The sequence below is a fragment of the Bactrocera neohumeralis genome, chromosome 2 (assembly GCF_024586455.1).
Source record: "Bactrocera neohumeralis isolate Rockhampton chromosome 2, APGP_CSIRO_Bneo_wtdbg2-racon-allhic-juicebox.fasta_v2, whole genome shotgun sequence".
Lineage (NCBI taxonomy): Eukaryota > Metazoa > Arthropoda > Insecta > Diptera > Tephritidae > Bactrocera > Bactrocera neohumeralis.
In genome coordinates, this window is record NC_065919.1 from 91,392,116 (window position 1) to 91,414,100 (window position 21,985).

Here is a 21,985-nt window from a genome sequence, read left to right on the forward strand (position 1 = left end):
ATATTTAACTCGTTGGATTTATTTATTTAACAAATCATCAGACAAATATAATTTAATGCAGTAAATGAGCTGACAATTTTCTTTTTGCAATTGTCTAACTAGTATTTTGTGATTTGCAGAGAAAATCAAAATATTTCACAAATTTATAAAGTTTTGGGAAAACTATCAAATCCGCCCAGAGAGAGAAAGCCTGTAATTTTTCAACTTCTGCACAACAAAATTCGCAGGGTCAGACCTCCCCTGCCACGTCGAAAACAGTATTGCGTAGGTCAAAATTACGTAAGATTGTAATCAATTTAGCCGTGAATTATATTCATTACTTTATTCAATTAAAATACAATAAAGAAACAGCTACATTAACTTAAAATTACTAACATTCGCTTACTTACTATAACTTCATAGGATAAAGAGCAAAATAGTTAATGAAATTTTCATTAATCCCATTCTTAGTACTTTCTACACAAAAATGTTTTTGCAATTTTTATAAAAAAAATAGACTGGAATTACACTATGAACCAAACGGTATAAAAACCTTATGGCGCTCCAATTGCTGGAGGCTCTTCGATCGTTCCATTAATCATGCATTGACTTTACGTGACAAAGTTACAGAGTTGCCAGGCAGTCCGAAATAATTAACCGCTCCGAAAATTGAGCAGTTAAGCAAACGTTAAGCGTCGAGAAATGTAAAATCGAACTGCAACTCCTCTCAACCGGGAAAATATTTAGTCATGCCAATTTGTCGAGTTGTACGAACATTTAAGTATGGGTTTGGGACTACTTATGTGACCAATTGCCAAGCAGTAAAGTCGGATGAGCACGCGAACAACTGCAGCGGATGGAAGAGTAAATGAGCAGCTGTTGAAAGCTCGTCGGCTGGCCAAGCACCCGATAAAGCTGATTATGGACTGACATAACTACCCCATATATGTTGTTGCTGTTGTTGGTGGTGCGACTGCTGCTGGTCGCGTTGTGCTTGGTGATGTGGCGAGGACTGCTGCTGCTGCGATAGGTGATGTGGTCCATAGTGATGGTGATGATAACCATGGGAGACTGACAACGCCGATGCGTTCATGTCAATGCCACTCACATAAAAGCAATTACCGGAGCTCCCGACATTGCTGCCACCCATACCGCCGTTGTTGTTGTTGCAACTCTCATTGGCGTTGCTGGCGCTGTTCGCGCCGTATTCACTGGAAATGCCATTCGTTGCTGCTGGTGATGTCGATGATGATGTTGTTGTGCTTGATATCCGATGTATCGATTGCAGCTCTAAAACATCGTTTTGTTGTTGCTGTGGATGTGATTTGTGGAGCGATTGAAATGAAGCAGAGGATTTCACAGAATTATTGGCTTCGCCCCCATCTCCAACGGCGCTATTCGTTTTACCGCCGATGGACCTTATGCATGAGCTGCCCCTTGGGATTGTTGTTGCTACCGACGGCGCTTTAGTTATTGTTGTACACACCGCGCCAGCTCCGGACGAGACCGAGGTGCTAGAAGGGCATGTCGTTGACACTGCGGACACCGACCGTGGCGGCAATTGTGAAGCTTCGGCCTGGGTCAGAGGCGCCATCACTTGATCCATGAGATATTGGTCAATTTCCTTAGGATCAATGTCGCTATTGCTCATCGAAGTCGGCGCTAAGTAGCTATGCACCGCTGAGAACTTGCCCATTGAACATGCCGAGGGCGATTTGTTAGAGCTGTTGCTGTTACTGCCTGCACCCACCACCCCCGATGCAGATGATGCGGACTCCAAGTAATTCAAGACTCCAATGGAATGTGGCGAATTGCAGGCATCTGTATTTGAAACGTAATTGTAGGCAAGGTACTGGCCGGTGGCATAATTATTATAGCTTTCGCTCGCAGTTGTATCTGGATTAAAAATGCGTCCCCCGCTTAAACCGCCCGCTGAATTGTAGTTTGATGAAGCTAACTCGTTAGCCGTCAATAGTTCATGGGTAGAACGGTGAAAATCCAGCAGCCCAGAATTATACTGGCTTTCATCTAAAGAAATGTACTCGCGGGTGCCATCCCCTAGCACACCATAACCGACGACAGCATCCGAGTCCACCACAGCAGCTGCACTGAGTGGTCGTAATAAGTTGTGTGCCTGTGATAGCTGTACCTGCGTGGGCGTACGTTTGTCGTTTAAAGTGGCGCTTAGCAGACTGCCGCTACTTAATGTATATGGTGTGGCAGGAGGTGTGAGCGGCTGACCATCGACGGAAGTACTGGCGCCAGTCGATTGCAATGAACTCGCCGTTGAGCAGGGTGAATCCATTGGACGCGCATAATCATAATGCTGCGACTGTTGCCCGAAATCAAGTCCCGCCAATTCGGGTATGAGTCCACCGTTAGCAGCGTTCTGCAATGAAGCGGCACATGCGCTGTTCAACGAGCTAATGAAAGCCTCGCTATTCAGCATATCCGCGGCGCATGTGATAGCGCCATTACTGCTGGTATTCGAATTGCGAAAAGTCGCGTTCGTGCTGTAGCTGCTCAGCGCATCCATTTTACCGCTGTTATGGCACGGCTGTGACGTTGGCTTAATGATGCGCCCACTAATTCGATTTGCGGTTGCTGCGTTACCTCCGCCCATTACCTTCCGGATAGCGGCCGTCCCACTGCAGCTCTTTGACTGAAAGGCGCCAGTTGCACAATCCGTTGCTGTTTCACAGGACAGTTTTGCGGTAGAGTTTGTGGTTGTCGTCGCAGACAGCACATCGTCGCACTGCACCCCGCTGGCTGGGAGTGCGCGCGCTTTTTTGCGGCGTGGCTGATATTTGTAGTCGGGATGCTCCTGTTTGTGTGTGAGTCGCAGCTTCTCCGCGAATTCCATGAATGGTTTCTTGTCGGACTCCTTCAGGTTTCTGTCGAAGAAAATGTCGAAGCGAATTTAAAAAGTGCACTATGTTAAATAAGCAAAGTAAAAAGCAACTTAAATTCTATAAGACTAGCAAAAAAAGGCATTCTAATAAAATTATGAATTTTTATGTTTCCAAAGAAGAGGCGGAAAGTAAGGAAAAAGAGACAAGTACAAAGACTCGCAACATTTCTCAAAATCGAATGTTAATTTTAGTTCAATAAAAAATAATAAAATAAAAAGAACACATTTTAATTGATCTTCGTAATTGAGTCGTGAAGTACGAGTGTTGCCCTCCAATGAGGCGTGTCGACGAATTGAAGCCCAGCTGCTCAACAAAAGACAAAGACAAATTACGAACAGGCCAAGCATGAGTATGTAATAATTTTTCATTTTTTTGGTTCGATGTTGATAAGCTAACTTTCCGTACATTGAGCTGAATCGAGCAAAACGCGGCTGACTGAATGTTCGTACTTATCACCAAAACGCTATCGATGAACCATGAAATTTTCAGTACAAACGTAATTTGCGCTTCGCTGAGAACTTTTATTGTCAAACAAAATTCCGCGAATTCGAAGCTTGACAGTCTCACGATTAAATATAAACTTGATTAGTGTAAGCATAGCACATAATATCTTTGAGTTGATTTATAATTTTATCTGTCACATTTCTTGTCTATTAAATTTTGTAATTCTAAGATTAGCCAGAGCTGAAATTCAATTCGACACACAAATCACCAGTATCACCTCCAAACTGGTCTTGAACCAGACCTACACATAACTCACTCCAAGGAAGTTTATTTACTTAATTTACGAATTTGGCTCATTGCTCAAATAAAACAAGAAAGAACGTTAACTTCGGCTGCACCGAAGCTAATATACCCTTCACTGGTGCATTTCTTTTAGTAACTATGTGTTCAGTTTATATGGAAGCTATATGCTATAGTAAGCCGATCTGAACAATTTTTTCGGAGATTATATTATTACCTTAAGCAGTAATCCATGTCAAATTTCGTGAAGATACCACGTCAAATGCGAAAGCTTTCCATACAAGAACTTGATTCCGATCGTTCAGTTTGTATGGCAGCTATATGCTATAGTGGTCCTATATCGGCAGTTCCGACAAATAAGCAGCTTCTTGAAGAGAAAATGACGTTTGCAAAATTTCAAAACGATATCTTAAAAGCTGAGGTCCTAGTTCGTATATATACAGACGGACGGACGGACGGACAGACAGACAGACGGACATGGCTCAATCGACTCAGCTGAACATACTGATCATTTATATATATACTTTATAGGGTCTCCGACGCTTCCTTCTGGGTGTTACAAACTTCGTGACAAACTTAATATACCCTATTCAGGGTATAATTTTCGTGCTCTAGAATATTCGAAAGTGTATAGAATTTATTTAACAAGTACTTACTTCCACAATTTTCCGAGCGATTTACTCAACTCTGAGTTTTGTAAATGGGGGTACTGCTTGGACATTACCCGTCGTGCTGCCTGTGCCCAGACCATAAACGCATTCATTGGTCGCTTGATGTGATCCTTTTTGCGGTCCGAAGGGACTCTGAAACCGAAAAAATCATACAATATCAATATATCATTGTAAGACTTATTTCAAAGTAGTGATCAAATATCCGATTACTCAAAGTGGTTGGAAACGAAACACATTTTCCAGTATTTGAAAAACTAATATTCTATCGCATTTGTGTGCATTATAGAATACCGATCTGGATGGGGCGCAAAAATGGTTGTAAAAGACCGCTTTTATTATATTCATGGCATACAATTCTCTGCTTAATTCTCAGTACAGAGTGTTCATAGTTTTGTGTCGAATATCATGATAGAATATGTAGTTTATATTATATAAAACTCACTTGAAAAAAGTTTTAGGAAAAAGATTTTGCATGAAGAATCATCGTGAATACAACATGGAAAATAGTGTGATCAGCCCAATTAGTCAGATCAGGGTAGATTCCAAAAACCATTGCTATTGAACGGAAGCAGTGAGTCTTCTTGATTTCAGCATATTGAAATCCAGCACTTTATGTCTTGCCACACTGGCATTACCAACGCCGACAGCGTGAAGTACGAAAGTCACCATGAGAGAATTCGCTTGGTATCAAAACAAAATGCAGCACAAGCGCCATGGCGGTATCAAAATATTGCGACTGCTTCTACGCACAATCTAACTCAAGTGGCAAAAGCAAGTCCCAGCCAGCTACGACACTAAAGTGGGGATAATACGTCACTGAAAAGAAGTTCTAAATGGTTTTGCGACTTGCAAAACGGCGTTAATTTTCTGAAGTGGACGAGATATAAAAATGCTTGTACAATTTTTGCCATATAAAATCGCATGCATCTTAGCTGATTCGAAGGCAATATTTATGCGTGAACCCGCCCTTTTTAATTTGGCGCGTTCACACTTCATTCATATCGCACAGGCGACGTTGGTCCCAGGCAGTGAGTTATCAAAGTGCAAATGTGCCTGCTACTCGATGCTTCATTTACACCGGACGCTGAACGTTGATGTTGATGTGGCATGCAACGCTGGCGGGAGTATACGAGCAAAGTGCCATTTTGTCATATTTTTCGTGTAATGAAATGAAGAAGATGCCAGCGCACTTCAAGCTATCATTTAATGAGTTTTGCAAATCTACATACTGCCAAAGCCAACACAAACAACACTAGCGACGTGGACAAAAAATACAAAACCCACAGGCAGCAACAAGTGCCACGGCGGAGAAATGCATCAGTTGAATGTGATTAGCGCGCTGCCAAGCGTGAAGTGCCCGGCCGCGTAAGCGCTGGAGAAGGGGAAGGATGCAGCAGCCAGTGGAAAAAGAAAATCTGCGAGTAAACAAACGCAGACGCAGCCGCAACCGCATAGGCGAAATTTAACGGAAATGTGCACTGACACCAGACTAATGAGAAACCCATTCATTTGGACTGGATACCGGTCCACAACCCATCTTAATTAATATTTTAGGTGCTCACTTGCTTGGGAGATATACCTGTAAGCCATAAATATGCCCTGTAAATGATGACAGTGCTTCATTTTAGACCATTATTCGAAAACAATTAAAATTTTTAAAAGATCAACTTGGTACCCAAGTGCAACCTATTTATTGAAGCACAAAAACTCTTACGACTTGAACACTACCAGAAAGAGATTACTGTGTAACCAGTATCTTTGAAAGTCAGTTCCACATTTTCTACTACGTTGCGAACGTGTTTGTTTGTGCGCCTGCAAATCTCAGTGTAAACAAGAGACATCACACGAAATCTGCACCGAAGTGGACTTGTGTCATCTGTCAGAGTCACAGACGTTTTGCAATACAATCTGTGTAGTATGCATGATACCAAAGCATAAAACATATGCAATGGGGTGATTTGAAATGGCGAGGGCAGCAGGAAGTATGTTTTTATGCATGTCGATACGTCTGTCAGTTAGGAAATGCACAAAATGGTCCAAAATGTGACCAGCGACGGAAGAATGCAGTTGCTTTTTAATTCATATCCCTCAGTTCGGTAATAATTCAATCCCATTTGGGCGTGAATGTGAGTATGTGAGAATGCTGTTTTGCCAATTTGTAAGTGACTACGTGATTTTTTATCTTTTAATAAGAGATTCAAAATGTAATTGCGCAGGCGCATTGTTTGGAGGCTCGATTTCGCCGGCATATTGTCTTATCGTAATTAGGTACGCATACTTAGAGAAAATAAAAGAACTTGAACTTTGTGTAATAAACTGAATATTATGTGAGATGAAATGCTTCTTCATTCGTCAGTAAGATAGGACTAAGCTCGAGTACAGCTGAGCATTGGAGCGCCAGTACAAATACCTAACGCATCTCAATTATTTTTAGAAGTCACAAGCAACCATTAAGGAAAGTTATCATACTAAGAGCAACATGTTTTGAGAGTTTTAAAAATGATTTAGCAATCGGAAGAAACTTGGAATTGAGGCAACCCAAGTGACACAGTCAGTCCAAATACTCTTACTTATATGTATGTATGTAAGTATGTATATGCATACTTGTACAAATATGGGTGAGTTAAAAATGAAAAATGAAATGAAATGAATACAATGCAAATACTACTTATAACAAATTCGTAAATAAATTTACATTTGAACGAAATAAGCGCAATTAGCACCTTTTGATGTGGCTGTTGTTTAAGTACTCTCACACGCACATGCATATAACGGATATGTATGTATATATGTATATACCCGCACACATGTCTATGGTTATTTAGCCGCGGCAAACAAATTAATTTTCGGTTAAATGTGCACCGTGCAGCCCATTTGTTGCAGCAATGTACAACAGAACCGAAACCGAAACCAGCAACAAAACTATACGAGCGAAAAAGTAAATATTTATTGAACAGATAATAAAACTACACTCACGCACACGAGCGCAGCGCTGCACAGGAGGCGCGTCGCTGCGCGTGTGCACGTATGTTTGTGCCTTAAGCACGTTGCAGCTACGTTTATGGAAGTGCGACTTCACTGCCGCAACGGCCGAGCAAGTACCTGTCCGCCCGGCCGCCGCGTCGGCCGCTATGTGACAGTTCCCACGCACTCAATCCGAGTTGGCCACTCACGGCTGCACGCTCGGCCTAAAATATGCACACGCAATTTGTGTGCTGCTGCTGCTGTCACTGTTGTTATTGTTGTTTGTTTGTTTACACCAGTGTGCGAGTTAGTTGTTAGGTTTCGGCTTCGGCTACGGCTTTGGTTTCTTTTTGAGCACTTTTCGCCTTCAATGCAGCGGAAGGTCGGAAGCTGTTTGTTAGTGGTTTCTTTTTGTTTTCCCTTGTTTTCGCTGGCTTTGTGAACTTGCTGCTTTGTTGACATTTTACGGTTGACACTTGTTTGCACTGTTTTTTTTGAGTGCCCAGCGCACTATGCATTTCGCTGGCTGCTGCAGGGCGCTTTGGCGCGAGATAAGCGATGACGATCTTAGCAAACAAATAATTTTTCATTCACCAGCAAAACACAAAAAAACGGTGCAACACACAACCATTCGTATAAAAAACCTGCCGCGAATTGATAAGCCATGAAGCAGCAGAGATGCGGCCGCAGCCCCACGTTACTTTGTGGCAAGGTAAAGTAGCTTAAACAAATTTCCGCTGCCATTCGGCTGAATTTTTGATTGCTTTGAAAAAAATTGGATTTTTCGAGCTAAATACTTGCATACATATGCGTTAAATACATGCACATGAGACACTACGTATTTTTATGTGTAGATGAAGGAAATATTAGAAGATTCTCATGCTTAGGAGACAAATAACACAAATCTCAAAAGTACAATTTTCGGTCTTCATTTAGATTTGGTGAATCATACGTCTTGAGATAATGATTGTTATGCGGATTAGAGCGTTTGGAATTGTATTAAGTGTGTGTTATTTATTTATTGACCCACTCATCTTAAATCTCTTGATTATCAAAACGGAAAACAGCCCATGTGTACCGTCTAGGCACTATAAACTATAACAAAGCACAGTTTAAATCACATATACATACATACATGTTTTTATACTAAAATATTTTTAAACATATAAACAATGTACTGTAGAAAAATATGAACTTTCCTTCGTCTGTAACTATGTATGTACATATGTGCTTTCATCTTATCTTATATGTGTACAAAAATGAAACGCTTTTTAGGTATTCCTTTAGTCCTACAGAAGGTCCTAATAGAGGCATTTTATGCAGATTTGGCTGAAAATTGGGGAGGATGTAGCTTAGAACCAGTCACGGGCAGGATAATTTTCAAAACTATTTTATTATTTTTTACTTCAAAAAGAAAAAAACAAATTAACATCTCATAGCTACTGCCAGGGTACAGTAATTTTTGTTTCCACACATATGAATATTGTCAGTGCTAGTTTTGTTAGTGAACAAGGCGTTTATAATATACGTATCACAACAGAAAATCGCATTGGCAGATGCATTTCCAGGCATTGCGGCTACTTTTTTAGATGCTGGGCGAATGACGAACGGACATTCTTAGCAAACAAAACAGAACATGCAACATAAAAATATAGCAGAATAACTACAGTGTTGAGAAAAAGTTCAATTATAATTTGAGAGGAACTCACGACATCCTTGACAACAACGCAGTAAGGATATGATTACAATCTCTTAGGTCTAGTATTTAATAATGGTACATATTTATAATATGTTCTGAAAGATGTGTGTGTGTGTCGTTATGATTATGTAGTATTATCGAAATGTCCACTGGTTTGTTCACTCTTAATAAATGAAATGTTGAGAGCACATAATGTGATATATGTAGATATGTAAGTAACTCACAAAAAAGAAATAAAATTATAGGATGTAAGTACAATGAGCAATTATAGAAAGCTCAATGAGCCTCATATCTGAAAAAGGACTATGGTTATCTGCAAGCGAGTTTATTAAATCACTTTCCACTCATTTACATTGCCTCTATCTTAGAATAACTCTAATGTCCGAAAATGTTTAGAAGATGAGTTTTTGTATCGAAGGAGGACAAAGCCATGAGTACCAATACTTGTGATAAAAAAAACTAAAAATCAAAAGAAGTTGAGTGACTTTACACTGTTTACCAATATTCGTAGAAATATATATTTAGACTTCATGTTCATCCAAGGCCACTAGCTAATGCCTTACTACCATTCTGTAATCTTCTAACAAAAATATCTTCCAGCTAACCGTCTGCACATAGGCGAACTAATTCATCAGATTTTGAGATATTGATTTTATTTTATTCTTTTCTCCACCAGAAGCTGGTCTTTTGTCAGGTTTTCCAATACTAGACCACTTTAACATATAGGTGTCATACAAATTTATCTTACAATTGATAAGCGACGTACATGGAGAAACCAGGTGAAAATCAAGAATATGTAACATAATAACTTGTAGCTACAGCATTGAGATAAAGTCCAATCATAATTTGAGATGAACGCATCTTAGGTTAAGATTTGCCCAGCTATACTGAAAATAAGAACAAACTATATATGTATGTAAGGCATTGGACCTTTGGTCGAGTGGAATCAAATCTGATGAAGCTCAGCTGCTTCAAATTTTAAAGTTATTGAGTTGAAGTAACATTTTGTTTCATTGAAAGTGTTCATAGGTTTCCAGGATTTTCTATGTTATCTTTTCACATCCTGAACAGAGAATATTAAGTTTGCCAAAACGTCAATGTCGCTATAAATTATATAAATGTAAATGATCAGATTGATTAACTGAATTGTGCAAAACATTTACATATTTATTTTGGTATGAATTTAGCATTGACACTCTTCATACCCAAATCACCAACCAAAATGTGTTGATCTCAGTGAAGGAGAGAGGGGAAGAGACCAGGAACAATTCCGCCCGCGCCTGTAATTCGAAGGGATGCCCAGTGCTCCACAATAATTTTGCAATTGTTGTCATAACAATAATCTCTCTAGTAAATATAATATGAACAAAAAATATAAAGATATGGCAAAATGAAACTAATCTTCTTCTTCTTAATTGGCGTAGACACCGCTTACGCGATTATAACCGAGTTAACAACAGCGCCAGTCGTTTCTTCTTTGCGCTACAGGGCGCCAATTGGATATTCCAAGCGTAGCCAGGTCTTTCTCCACCTGGTCCTTCCAACGGAGTGGAGGTCTTCCTCTTCCTCTGCTTCCCCCGGCTGGTACGGCGTCGAATACTTTCAGAGCTGGAGTGTTTTCGTCCATTCGGACAACATAACCTAGCCAGCGTAGCCGCTGTCTTTTAATTCACTGAACTATGTCAATGTCGTCGTATATCTCATACAGCTCATCGTTCCATCGAATGCGATATTCGCCGTGGCCTACACGCAAAGGACCGTAAATCTTCCGCAGAATTTTTCTTTCGTAAACTCGCAACGTCAACTCATCAGTTATTGTCATCGTCCAAGCCTCTGCACCATATAGCAGGACGGGAATTATAGAGTTTGCTTTTTGTTCGTCGAGAGAGGACTTTACTTCTCAATTGCCTACTCAGTCCGAAGTAGCACCTGTTGGCAAGAGTTATCCTGCGTTGGATTTCCAGGCTGACATTGTTGGTGGTGTTTACACTGGTTCCCAAATATACGAAATTATCTACAACTTCAAAGTTACGACTGTCAATAGTGACGTGAGTGCCAAGTCGCGACTGCGACGACTGCTTGTTTGATGACAGGAGATATTTCGTCTTGCTCGTTCACTGCCAGACCCATTTGCTTTGCTTCCTTGTCCAGTCTGGAGAAAGCAGAACTAACGGCGCGTGTGTTGAGGCCGATGATATCAATATCAGCTTGTCTGAAAACTCGTTTGGTATCGAACGGCTCGGAGAGGTCCCTCCCGATCCTGACGGAGCTTTTGGTGTTGCTCAACGTCAGTTTACACAGCCGTATCAGTTTTGCGGGGATACCAATTTGAGACATAGCGGAAAAGGCAGCTTCTTTTCGTGCTGTGAAAAACAGCTTTGAAATGCTAATTTCACGGGTCTTTTCCAAGATTTGACGCATAGCGAATAGCTTGTCAGTTGTTGATTTTCCAGGTCTAAAGCCACACTGATAAGGTCCAATCAGTTTGTTGACGGTGGGCTTTAATCTTTCACACAATACGCTTTACCTTATACGCGATGTTAAGGAGGCTTATCCCAGGGTAGTTGGCGCAGATTGTGAGATCTCCCTTTTTGTGGATGAATGAAACTAATATTTTCCAAAAATAAACAAAACATAATATCAATAAATTGATCGATTGATATCAATAGATCGATCGAATTGGCGACCCATATTCTGTATCCTCCCCTGCTCACGGTTTTCTCACTGAAATGGTTGAGTCGATTCATTAGAGATTTTGGGATCATCTGCTATCTCTCTAATGCACACAGAAAAATTTGTAAGCAGTGTTTCTCAAACTTTCTCGATATTCCCGTTGCTCAGTGGATAGACTACAAAACACATCGATCCAGATCAAATTTGATCAGTAGGTATACGTAGACATAGTAGTTTGTCCTCATGTAGCATATTTCCACTAATGTTACACTTATTTCACACTACAAAGTGTCACAAGTTAAAGTGTTTAATTCAAAATCATATAAAGACATCAACAATAAATGACTCATTAGCAATATGCGATAGCATGTTTTCGGCGATGGTGTGCACCCGGTAGCTTAGATAAAGCTCTGCAATCTCATGGCACAAACATAAACATATTGCTTGGCATAAGTGCGATTTTGATATGATAAGTTGAGCAAACAATAGGGGGACAGTATCATTTTATTAAAAAATATTGGTTTTGCAAAAATTAGTACTTCACACCAATATTTCTAGTAGATATCAACACATATTTGCCACTTTCCACACCCGAGGGCAATTATATGCAAACTGATAATGACAGTTTGATGCATCTATGGACCATGAGCACGCCCGTAATAACACTTTTAGCATTATGATTGCAGAGAAAAAACTTTTTCCAGAGAAATTTTGTATGCCAACACTTTTTTGAGCAACATTTATAACGCTTAGCCAGTCTAATAAATACAAATTTGCTAATAAGTAAAGTTCTTTAAAGTATTAAAAAGAACTCAGAAAATAAGAAACAGAAAGACGTTAATTTCGGCTGCAGCGAAGCTATAATATCCCCAATGTTTTACTAGTTTGTTCTAGCCACGTAGTTTAGTACAAGCAAGCTTCAAGTCGAATTAAGGTTACTTAAAAACAGACCTTTCTAGACGATCTTTATCTGTATTGTGATCGATCAGTTTCTATGATAATGATTCGAACTGAACAATATAGTATACATACATATGTGGAGGCTCTAGCGTTGCCTTGGACTGCAACTTCTTGGAGAGAAACGCACGTCGGCAAAATTTCAGATCGATATTCCAATATTTACTAAACGTTGAATCGACTCAGTTCGTCACATTATATGTACATATGTATACTATATACTTTATAGAGAGTCCCACGTTTTCTTCAAGGTGTTAAAACCGTCGCAAACTTAATATAACCCTGTTCAGAGTATAAAAAGGGACATTTATACAGAAATATAAAAACCATCATAAAAGAAATAAGCACCGTTGGCATATTTATATTTATTCGGAACTTGGTTTTGATAAGACTGACCAACAAGTTGAATATTAAAACAGTAAAAAGACTCTTATCTCCCCAAGAGTTTTTGAAAATTTAAAATTTATTATTAAGAATGTTGGGCGATTTTGATCGTCTCCGAAGGGATACGTACTCACGATGGCATTCGAAGGGCACTTGTGGTCGCTGTGAGGAGCCAAAAGAACTAGAGACTAAGTAGAATTTAAGCTCTTTTAGTTATTAGAGTTACTTTTAAGATTAGTAGCGGATGTGGACGTTCCTATGGACATTGTCTGTATTCACCATTTGATGCTTTTGAAGTTCTTCTTTACACAGTATTCGCACTATTAGCAATTTCAAGCAATAACGTTATATTGAAGGGGTCTATAACTTATAAATATATTTGTATAGCACTCACTTGGCGGTTGCTTGAACCAAGTTCCAATCGTATCCCTCCAAGACCTTCATAACAGCTGTCGTAATGCGCTCATCCTCTTTGCGGCCATTGCCAACACCACCACGCTTCTGCTCCGCCTTAGCGGCATAGTTTGCCAACACAAGTGTTTCCACCGGCTTAGAGCGAGATTGTTTCGACTCGGGAGAACTAATGTCGGCATCCATTATGACAAACACCACCGAACACAAAGTCGTAACTCTTTATTGATTAAATAATTATTTTACAGAATAATTTAATTGTTTCATATTATTCTTTTCTTTTCTGTTAATTTTTCTTGCTCTTAGGCCCTTCTATTCGTATTTCTTTACTAAACGTTGAATTTGGTTAAACTCTACACACACGCATACGCCCTCCACCAACAACATGCGAAGAACAAGTGATCGTTAATATCCGTAAGCGATCACAATGTTGCGCGCATAGCTCGAACCACCGACGAAAACTGTCGCCAGCGATCGCTGATCTTCGAGGAGAAATCCCTCTGACTTAACCAACACCAACACACTCGCCGATACCTCAAGCACAGCAAACAAACAACTTCAGCCAGAAACAACAACGCCACATAGAGCTCCCAACAAGAGCGCGCCAACACCGGCAATCGTTCAGATAACGAATCGCATACTGCCCGCCTTCCTATGCGTACTCGTGCACACACAAGATCGCTTTAACGAGCATTTGCCGACCTAACGTTTCGCGTCAATTATACGACCGCATACCAATACACACATGCATATGTATGCACATATATTGCCGACAAGTCGCGTTTAAGTGGAGCCAGGTTTTTTCACTAATATCGTTGAGTTAGCCTGCGCCTGTGTGCGTGCATGCTCATGCTCTAAGTCGATTGAGTCCCCCCTTAAGTTTAGTTATAAAAGTCCAGAAGTAGAATCGCATGCGTGTATGCCATATTTGTGGAAATTCCAACCCTTCGGCACTCTTTGGGCACACCATAGAAGAGCATATGTATGTATGTGTGCGTGCAGGCATATCTCATTTAAAGTTGACATGCAAATATACGTGCACACATAAGTAAAGTAAATAGTCGTACTTAGATACTGGCAGATTCATATATTTCTTACGGAAGTGTAAGCGGGTAGTGTGGTGCTTTGAAGAGTAACACTTGCGACTTGGCACCAGCAAGGATAGACGTATTTACATAGGTGTGTATACATATTTATATATGGATCCATCAAGTGGTTCATAAGAAACTTCTAAGAAGCGTCCCCTACTCCGCGTACACCGCCCCATTTTCTCGGGATTTGTGTCGGTGTGTAAATGCGTCTGCCTGGCCGTACATCCGCTCCCATTTATTGGTGGCCCTCAAACCGGTTATATCTGACCTTAATTTATAGATAATGTTTTAACGCATCTGTGTTAAATTTTGTGGATTGGGCGATTTTCTGCTCTAGAACAGAATGATGAACTCCAATAATTTCATTTACTAATTTTGCTGAAAACAAAAAGACTTTCAGGTAAATTTTTAATCAAATTATGGGTTATTATGGTAATTATGGTCAACGAAGTCGAATATAATTAAGTCTTTGAAATCTATGTTATGATAAAAGTGCTGAGCGCCTGTTGTTGTTGCAGCTATGTTTACCAGTTTGGAAACTTATCCCGCATATCTGAAGAAATTAAAAGCTTATGCATTATTTCTATAAACAATCGAATTATTCCGCTACAAAATTTAAGGTTTCGTAATGGAGTCTTTTGGTAACTTATTTTTCAAACTATTACACTTCAGACCACCCAATCACTTTACACCATTGTTTTTTTAATATTGTATCTCGACCTAGTGGCATTACATTATAGTTTGAGGATTCAAATAACTACAGAAATATGCATAGCGGTCCGAATGATCCCCGGCCCCTAGTTGATTTCGTGAAGCCGAAATTTCTGTATTTAGATTCGAGCCAAGCAAGAATTGCAATGTAAAATTCCCCAGAGAGGTGGACAGCATGCATGTATAGTATATTTGAACCACAATTTTCACCCACGAGCGGTGAAGATCCGAACAGACGGATTTTGAACCACAATTTTCACCCACGAGCGGTGAAGATCCGAACAGACGGATTTACAGCAACTCCCAATGGTTGTAGACACTAAGCAGTGCTAACAATAGTACAGATCCACGCATGTATGCACATATACTTACATACATACATATATGTAAGTATATTCACTAGAATGTACAAACATTTACGTGCCAGATGCAGACGTTTCGGACATTACATATAGACCATTTTATTGGCCTATCGATGCCGACAAGCATGCGACTTCGTGAGTATATACATACATATGTATGTATGTATTTGTGTGCAAGTGTCTTCATATTTGCATACAATGAGTAAGTGCAGCTGAAGACGCTCCAGTTAGATAAGACTAACAAGTATTCCTATAATTCAAATTAATTCTTTTATGAAGTAATTGCGAATTCATTAGTTATTGCAATACTAGCCCTCCCTTCCTCCATTGCCGTATTTAGTACTTATTCCATCTCGATACTGATCAACGCTTTCATGCTGCTGACGGACGCACTTCGCATCAAAGGCAAAGAAGAATCGAAATATTTCCAAATGTCTGCTTCGCACATCAAAAGGACCGACGCATCGAGTGCAGCGCCGCATCACAACATCACATCCATTGGGCATTAGACAAATACTGTAAGAGTAATACCATTTCTGGCGCATGAAAGAAGCTTGAATTAAACTTGGATTAAGAGTGTACATGTGTAGCATTTACTATTGTATGTGCTTTTGTAGCAACTTGCGGCGATTAATGCAGCACATCCAACACACCGCCGCAACAGCAGTTCACTCAACCTTAAAGAACTCAAGGAAAATTGAAAGTCCAAAGTGTTCTTATGGGTTATTCAAGCAGCGCTGGTTACGCACACAAACTACCTCAAATATACATATGTATATACTTGTTAAATAAGTAAAATATATGTATGTATGTATGTATGTGCACAGACATGGTATCTTGGGGGCGGCTTTCTTGAGCAAACAGTGGCATAACGAAGCGAAGCATGTGTAACATACAGTTGGGAAATAATAACCTCCATAGAGTCATCCATATTCACTCACACACACACGCATACATTTTCCCTTCCATTTGCTACTTGTTATTACACAATGTACTTTTATTAAATTTTTTATTTCTTCTCACCTGATTTCGTGAAGCTATCCTAATTTTCAATGTCAAATGATTGTGTACTGTGTACTGCACGTCTACATGTATGTATGTGTGTACAACTGTACATATTCCCTCACAATCATGCCAATTAGCAGTGGTGCAGTCGCGATTGATTTAGAGGGTCAGATCCAAGCCTTGAGCAAGCAGGAACACATTTTTTGACAGAGCATACAGTTAGATATTAGCAGCCTTAGATTCACCAAGCGTGGGAGATCAGCGAATCGACCATTAGGTACCAATTGTTCAACCAACCACATACTCAGATAAAAATGGATGAGGATATGTCTCCTTCGTTTCAGAAGAAACACGAAAACAACCATCAGAAATCAAAATTATTATAGAGGATCGTGAACCGATTCAATTTTAAAGAAAATTACTTAACTTAATCATTTAGCGATGCTATTTAACGATGAGCGGCTAGCCCCCTTCGAGAATTTTTGGGAACTTCACTGACCGACAGAAATAAGTGTCAATGCCCGACTGCCCTTTTATACAACTCTGAAACTTTATAACATTACACACCTGATTTCGAGTAACCTTTTATGAGCCTGTGACTCTTACCGTGATCAATTAACCAGATACTGAAGCGCATGAATGACTTCGCCCGACACCGGAGAATTGATGAACTTTTTTCTCATTGCCAGGAGATTAACCAATTCGTATTGTAAATCTTTGACAAACAAAAAGGAAGAGCGTCGTGGATCAAAGTATTTTTTGTAACACTCTTTCGTTTAAGATTGTAACTTTTTCAAGCCCATGTTGTACGTTGACTAAGTTAGGTTAGGTTATACTGGCCAGCTGTCACACCATACGTAGACCTCATGTAATATCTACTAAGTATGTAAGTTAATTAAGCCTAAATTATTTAGCCTAAATAGGGCTATGATCTTATGTCTTGCGATATTATGGCATCTCGCCATATTATTGCTGTGAACCGATATTATTTTGATTGCTGGATATTATATTCAATCTCCATTTACGCATTTTCACCGTAAATTTATATGTTGTTTGTTTTTTTTCCATTATAGGTGCACCGTTTACCCCTGAAACTGGTCTATGATACACCTACTGAAATATACAGTTAGATCGACATAAAAATATTGTGGCAATTTTTAATTTTTATTCGGGCAATTGTCGAAAAATATTTCCCTTTCCTTAAGGATGAGTTTAGCTGTTACCGAGGGAAAACTATCTCACGATGAAGTAATCGAATTTTTAGTTTAAATTATGTAATCGCAAGAACTTTCAATATTGAAACATTACGCTGAGTGCTGATTGGCTGGCAGCGGCAAAAGCATCATTTAAATCAATTAACGGCAAGCGAACAAAACACCGCCTCGGGCAGTTAATGTCGCCTGCTATTGGCTAACGGCTTACTTAAGTGGATGGACAATAGAAACAACAAAGGCAAGGAAAAGACAGCAAAATAAGTAGTACGTGAGAAACGTAAGTATGTAAGCATTGGTATGTACCAACGTCGGCTATAATAAAGTGTAATAGCAAAAAAACAACATAACGAAAGCAAAAACAATAAAACAGAAATTTCAGCCAAACACACCAACATGGGAGATATTAGCGAACCAGTGAATCAACACACGACCGAGCGGGGCAAATGATCATAACAAGTTGAGTAAATATTGCTCGCGACATTTGTTAAATGAAATCAATTAGCAGCAACGAGAGAAGCGATGTCAACGGCTTACCCACATATACGCGAGTGAGCAATATTACCGCGATTTTTGCTGATGCCACTGAGGTTATTATTTGTTGCTTCGGTTGGTATTGCCATGTTATGCCATTTACATACATACTTATGTACATCTTGTTAATGCTAATTACGCACATATATATGAACATACTATGTATGTATGTAAATAATATGTACACAGGTACGTAGGTTCACTTTTATTTTTCGGGACTTGGCAACCCTAGTATTGCAATCTGGCAACTCACAGATTTTCCGTAAAGTTTTATGTTATTATCACACATACGTGCGTTATTTGTGTTGTTCACAGTGACTTAAAACATTCATCTCGCCCAAAATAGAAATTAAATCACGCACATTTACGCCCGATTATTATTTTTGTTTTTTGCAACTTTCAAGCTTATTAACTCAGGAACAGTGCCTCGATCAACTTAATCCAATTTGTAGCAATGAAGCTATAGCCAGGATCAGTTTTTATCGATGGTAGGATGTGTTCAATTGAAGTCGTGGATCACTACAAACCGAATTTCGTTTAGGTCGTTGCTTCGGCAACCATTGATGCTGTGTGCAAACTGATATTGCCAAATCGTCATGCGGCATTAGAAGGACCAGTGTACATTCAATATTACGTGAATACTTGACCGCAAGAAAATTTGTTCACGTTGGATCCCACAAAATTTGTCAATCGCTCAAAAAAAGGCTCATGCCGATTGGTCGAGGGAAATGTTAAAAATACGATAGCGGTGTTTCGAAACACGTCTATAATATTGTGGATTTATGCATATGAGCCCAAAAAAACAGCAGTCGACTATATGTTTTCCGCACACAAAGCACTTCCAAGCAAATGGTTGCCTGTTTTTTTTTTTTTTTTGAAAATCGCAAACATACCATTGGACAAAGCAAAACAGTAAATTCTGAGTGGTAAACAACCATTTGTTTGCCAGTTGTTTTTCAAAAAATAAGAAAAACCAACCGCAGCAATTTTTGCATTTTTTAGCACTTAAACCTTCGATTTGATGAGTCATCTACCGTACAGTCCTGACTTGACACCAAGTTACATAATTCTTTTTATTCTATAACTAATATAACTAAGAGGTTAACGTTTTTCGACACCTGAAAACGCGCTTGATGCGCTCAGAACGCGATTCCTCAATTAGAATAGCAAAAATACTTCGACAATTGGTTGAAACTCATCCAAAAGTGTATAGATCTTAATGGAGAATATTTTGAAAAACAATAACACGATTTTCGTAGATTAATTTTGGTTTTTGTTCTCTAACCCCAAAATATAGATAGGAACCCTTGTATGCTTGCCGGTTACGTTTCACCGTGTTTCTTGAATGCCCTGCGAGGGCTAAATGATGAATACTGTGCCGATGACTTACCTGTTGCTACTGCAAAAGGTATTGTTTTGTACTGTTACATATAGTTTTGCCCAAAATAGTAGAACTACTATAAGGACTGTATTTAGATTTTAGGCATGTAGATAGTATTGCATAATATTGTGCCAGCTATATGTTCCTTTACTAAAAAACTTAATTATATGTTGTAATGATTTAGAATGCTTTACTCGTAAGCAAGTTAGTCAATAAAATAGAAACAGAATATGTCTTGGGGCGGCAAAACGATCTTCGCTGTTTTTTAATATTCAGAAAAATACTTCAACAAATTTTTTTACAAAATTTATTATAAAAGAGTTGTAACTCACAATGTGACAATGAAAAATATTAAATTTTACTCGAATACTCTTCAGTCTTTGAATTTGTCTTATATCTTTAGGCTTATATCTTTTTTAAAAATAGTGATAGAACTTAAAGATGCACTTTTCTAGCTTCGTCTGGCGACGTGTCACTCTCACAGTTACCCTATGCTTTGAATGTAACAAATACTTTCATTTCTCAAATTTTTCGAAAATTGTATTTAAAAACTCCAATTCGGGCAAAAATTCCTGCAAATTGTGTCAAAAGTGTGCAAGATATAGGGCGAAAATGGGGTTTTTCTATGGCTTTTAATAAGATGTCTTGTAAATTTACTATCAATTTCCTCAAAAACCGTATTGTGAGAATTTTGGAACTTCAGAATTTGCGTGGCTTCTAGTTCCTAAATTTTATATACTTAATATCGAAGATATTTTGTAAAAATTCACTTTTGTTCGAACCACCTCACCACTTGTAGGTAGGTAGATAAAGGGGGGCGGCAGAACATCCTTGGCCCCGGGCGCCCAAAGTTGTAGCTACGCCACTGTTCGTGGGACCAATATGAAGCTATCAACATTTACTACACTTCCACCATAGACGAGAATGGTCTACTCATTTTCGTTTTCATTATTTTGGACAAAGCTGTATATGTATGTATGTATGACTGCGTCGTTACTTCTAGATATCCACTCAGAAATAGCTGTTTCTAAAATTTATAATATACAAGTACATATATTCAATCAGCATTAGTTAGAAACATTTGGTTATAAGCAAGATATACATAAGCCCGATAAGAATCAATGACAAAATGTAACTACTTGCCTGACAGTGCTCACTTTTAGGTGGAATTTAATACTTCACAAATTGCACATATCTACATATAAACATTTGAAATATATTCCATATGCATGCCAAGTTCGTTTGTTAATTTCAATTTCTCCTCAACTTCCACCCTTATGATTCTCATAATCCTCCTAATAATAAATTGTTATCAATCAAAAAGAAATTAATATACTTATAATATATTGTTCAAGAATTCATGTTTCCTTATCTACCCTCTTTGGCTTTTTAAATACATAGTATGTATGTAATTATGATATTTTATCTACTTATTTGCCTCCTTATAATGTCAACCAAGGAAACAAATAATTGGCAAAGCTGAAGTACACTTTATTTTCACGGTTCTCCCAGTAAAACGAGAAAGGAATAGCCAAGTTCGAGAGAGGCCGTTTATTAAGAATATAGTCTTCCGATTTGTAAAGTTTAAATGTATGTGAAACATGTCCAGATATCTATAAATTTGAAAAAGAAAATGTTGGCTATTAGACATTTTACTTAATAGTAAGTCAAGCACAGAGAACCAGTTTAGTTATTCCAGCTTCAGTTTATAACTAAAATTTCTAAGTTTTTCTAATGTGCAGAAACATAAAACACTGACTTCATATCTGTTGAGTCTTAATTCGTATAGGCATTGTTTAATACATTCTAAATCATTTTATAATTATAACACACTAAATTTCACTTAAATACTTCTTATATGGCATATATGAAAGCAACTACAGAGAAGAATTTGCAAATATGTTTGCATATACATACATACTTACATATGTGCTGAAGTAAAATAAACCCTCCGGTTTCACAATATAGAAAATGGACGTGGTCGCTACCAATTTTTAACTGGGCGAAGCCAGACATAAGCATAATCCTGTGGATAGAATTTGGGTGAATTGGGATAAGTAGTTTATAAGAATGAAATATTTCCTAAAATAAGCGGGACATATTTAAACAGGTCTTCATCCGCGCGCCTATAATAAAATTTAAGGTTTCTAACTTTGCTCTTAGGCGGTTATTTGATTTATCGAAGTTTCCAACATAACCGTTATCATCCTATTTCATAAGCTTTGGCAAACAATGTTTCCGTCCAGTATGCAGTAAAACCAGAGAAACATTTCCCAAATGTCTCATGATTTGAAAC

The 21,985-nt window shown here is 38.7% G+C and overlaps 1 protein-coding gene across 1 annotated transcript; it reads right to left on the reverse strand.

Annotated features, from left to right (window-relative positions):
• Window positions 1-316: 316 nt before the first annotated feature.
• Window positions 317-13,992, reverse strand: LOC126764664 (mucin-21). The gene is made up of 3 exons (XM_050482324.1): window positions 13,378-13,992; window positions 4,292-4,438; window positions 317-2,873 (listed from the first exon to the last, which is right to left on the reverse strand). Exons 1-3 carry the CDS (start codon window positions 13,578-13,580, stop codon window positions 899-901), a joined length of 2,325 nt encoding a protein of 774 aa, XP_050338281.1. The 5' UTR covers window positions 13,581-13,992; the 3' UTR covers window positions 317-898.
• Between the last annotated feature and the right edge of the window lie 7,993 nt (window positions 13,993-21,985).

What these genes read in the sequence shown, in the direction of transcription:
- LOC126764664 (XM_050482324.1), bottom strand. Translation starts at nt 13,580, where the DNA reads ATGGATGCCGACATTAGTTCTCCCGAGTCGAAACAATCTCGCTCTAAG. An exon ending in TTGGTTCAAGCAACCGCCAA is followed by an intron (nt 4,439 to 13,377) that starts GTGAGTGCTATA and finishes TTTCGGTTTCAG; the next exon opens with AGTCCCTTCGGACCGCAAAA. An exon ending in TCGCTCGGAAAATTGTGGAA is followed by an intron (nt 2,874 to 4,291) that starts GTAAGTACTTGT and finishes TTTCTTCGACAG; the next exon opens with AAACCTGAAGGAGTCCGACA.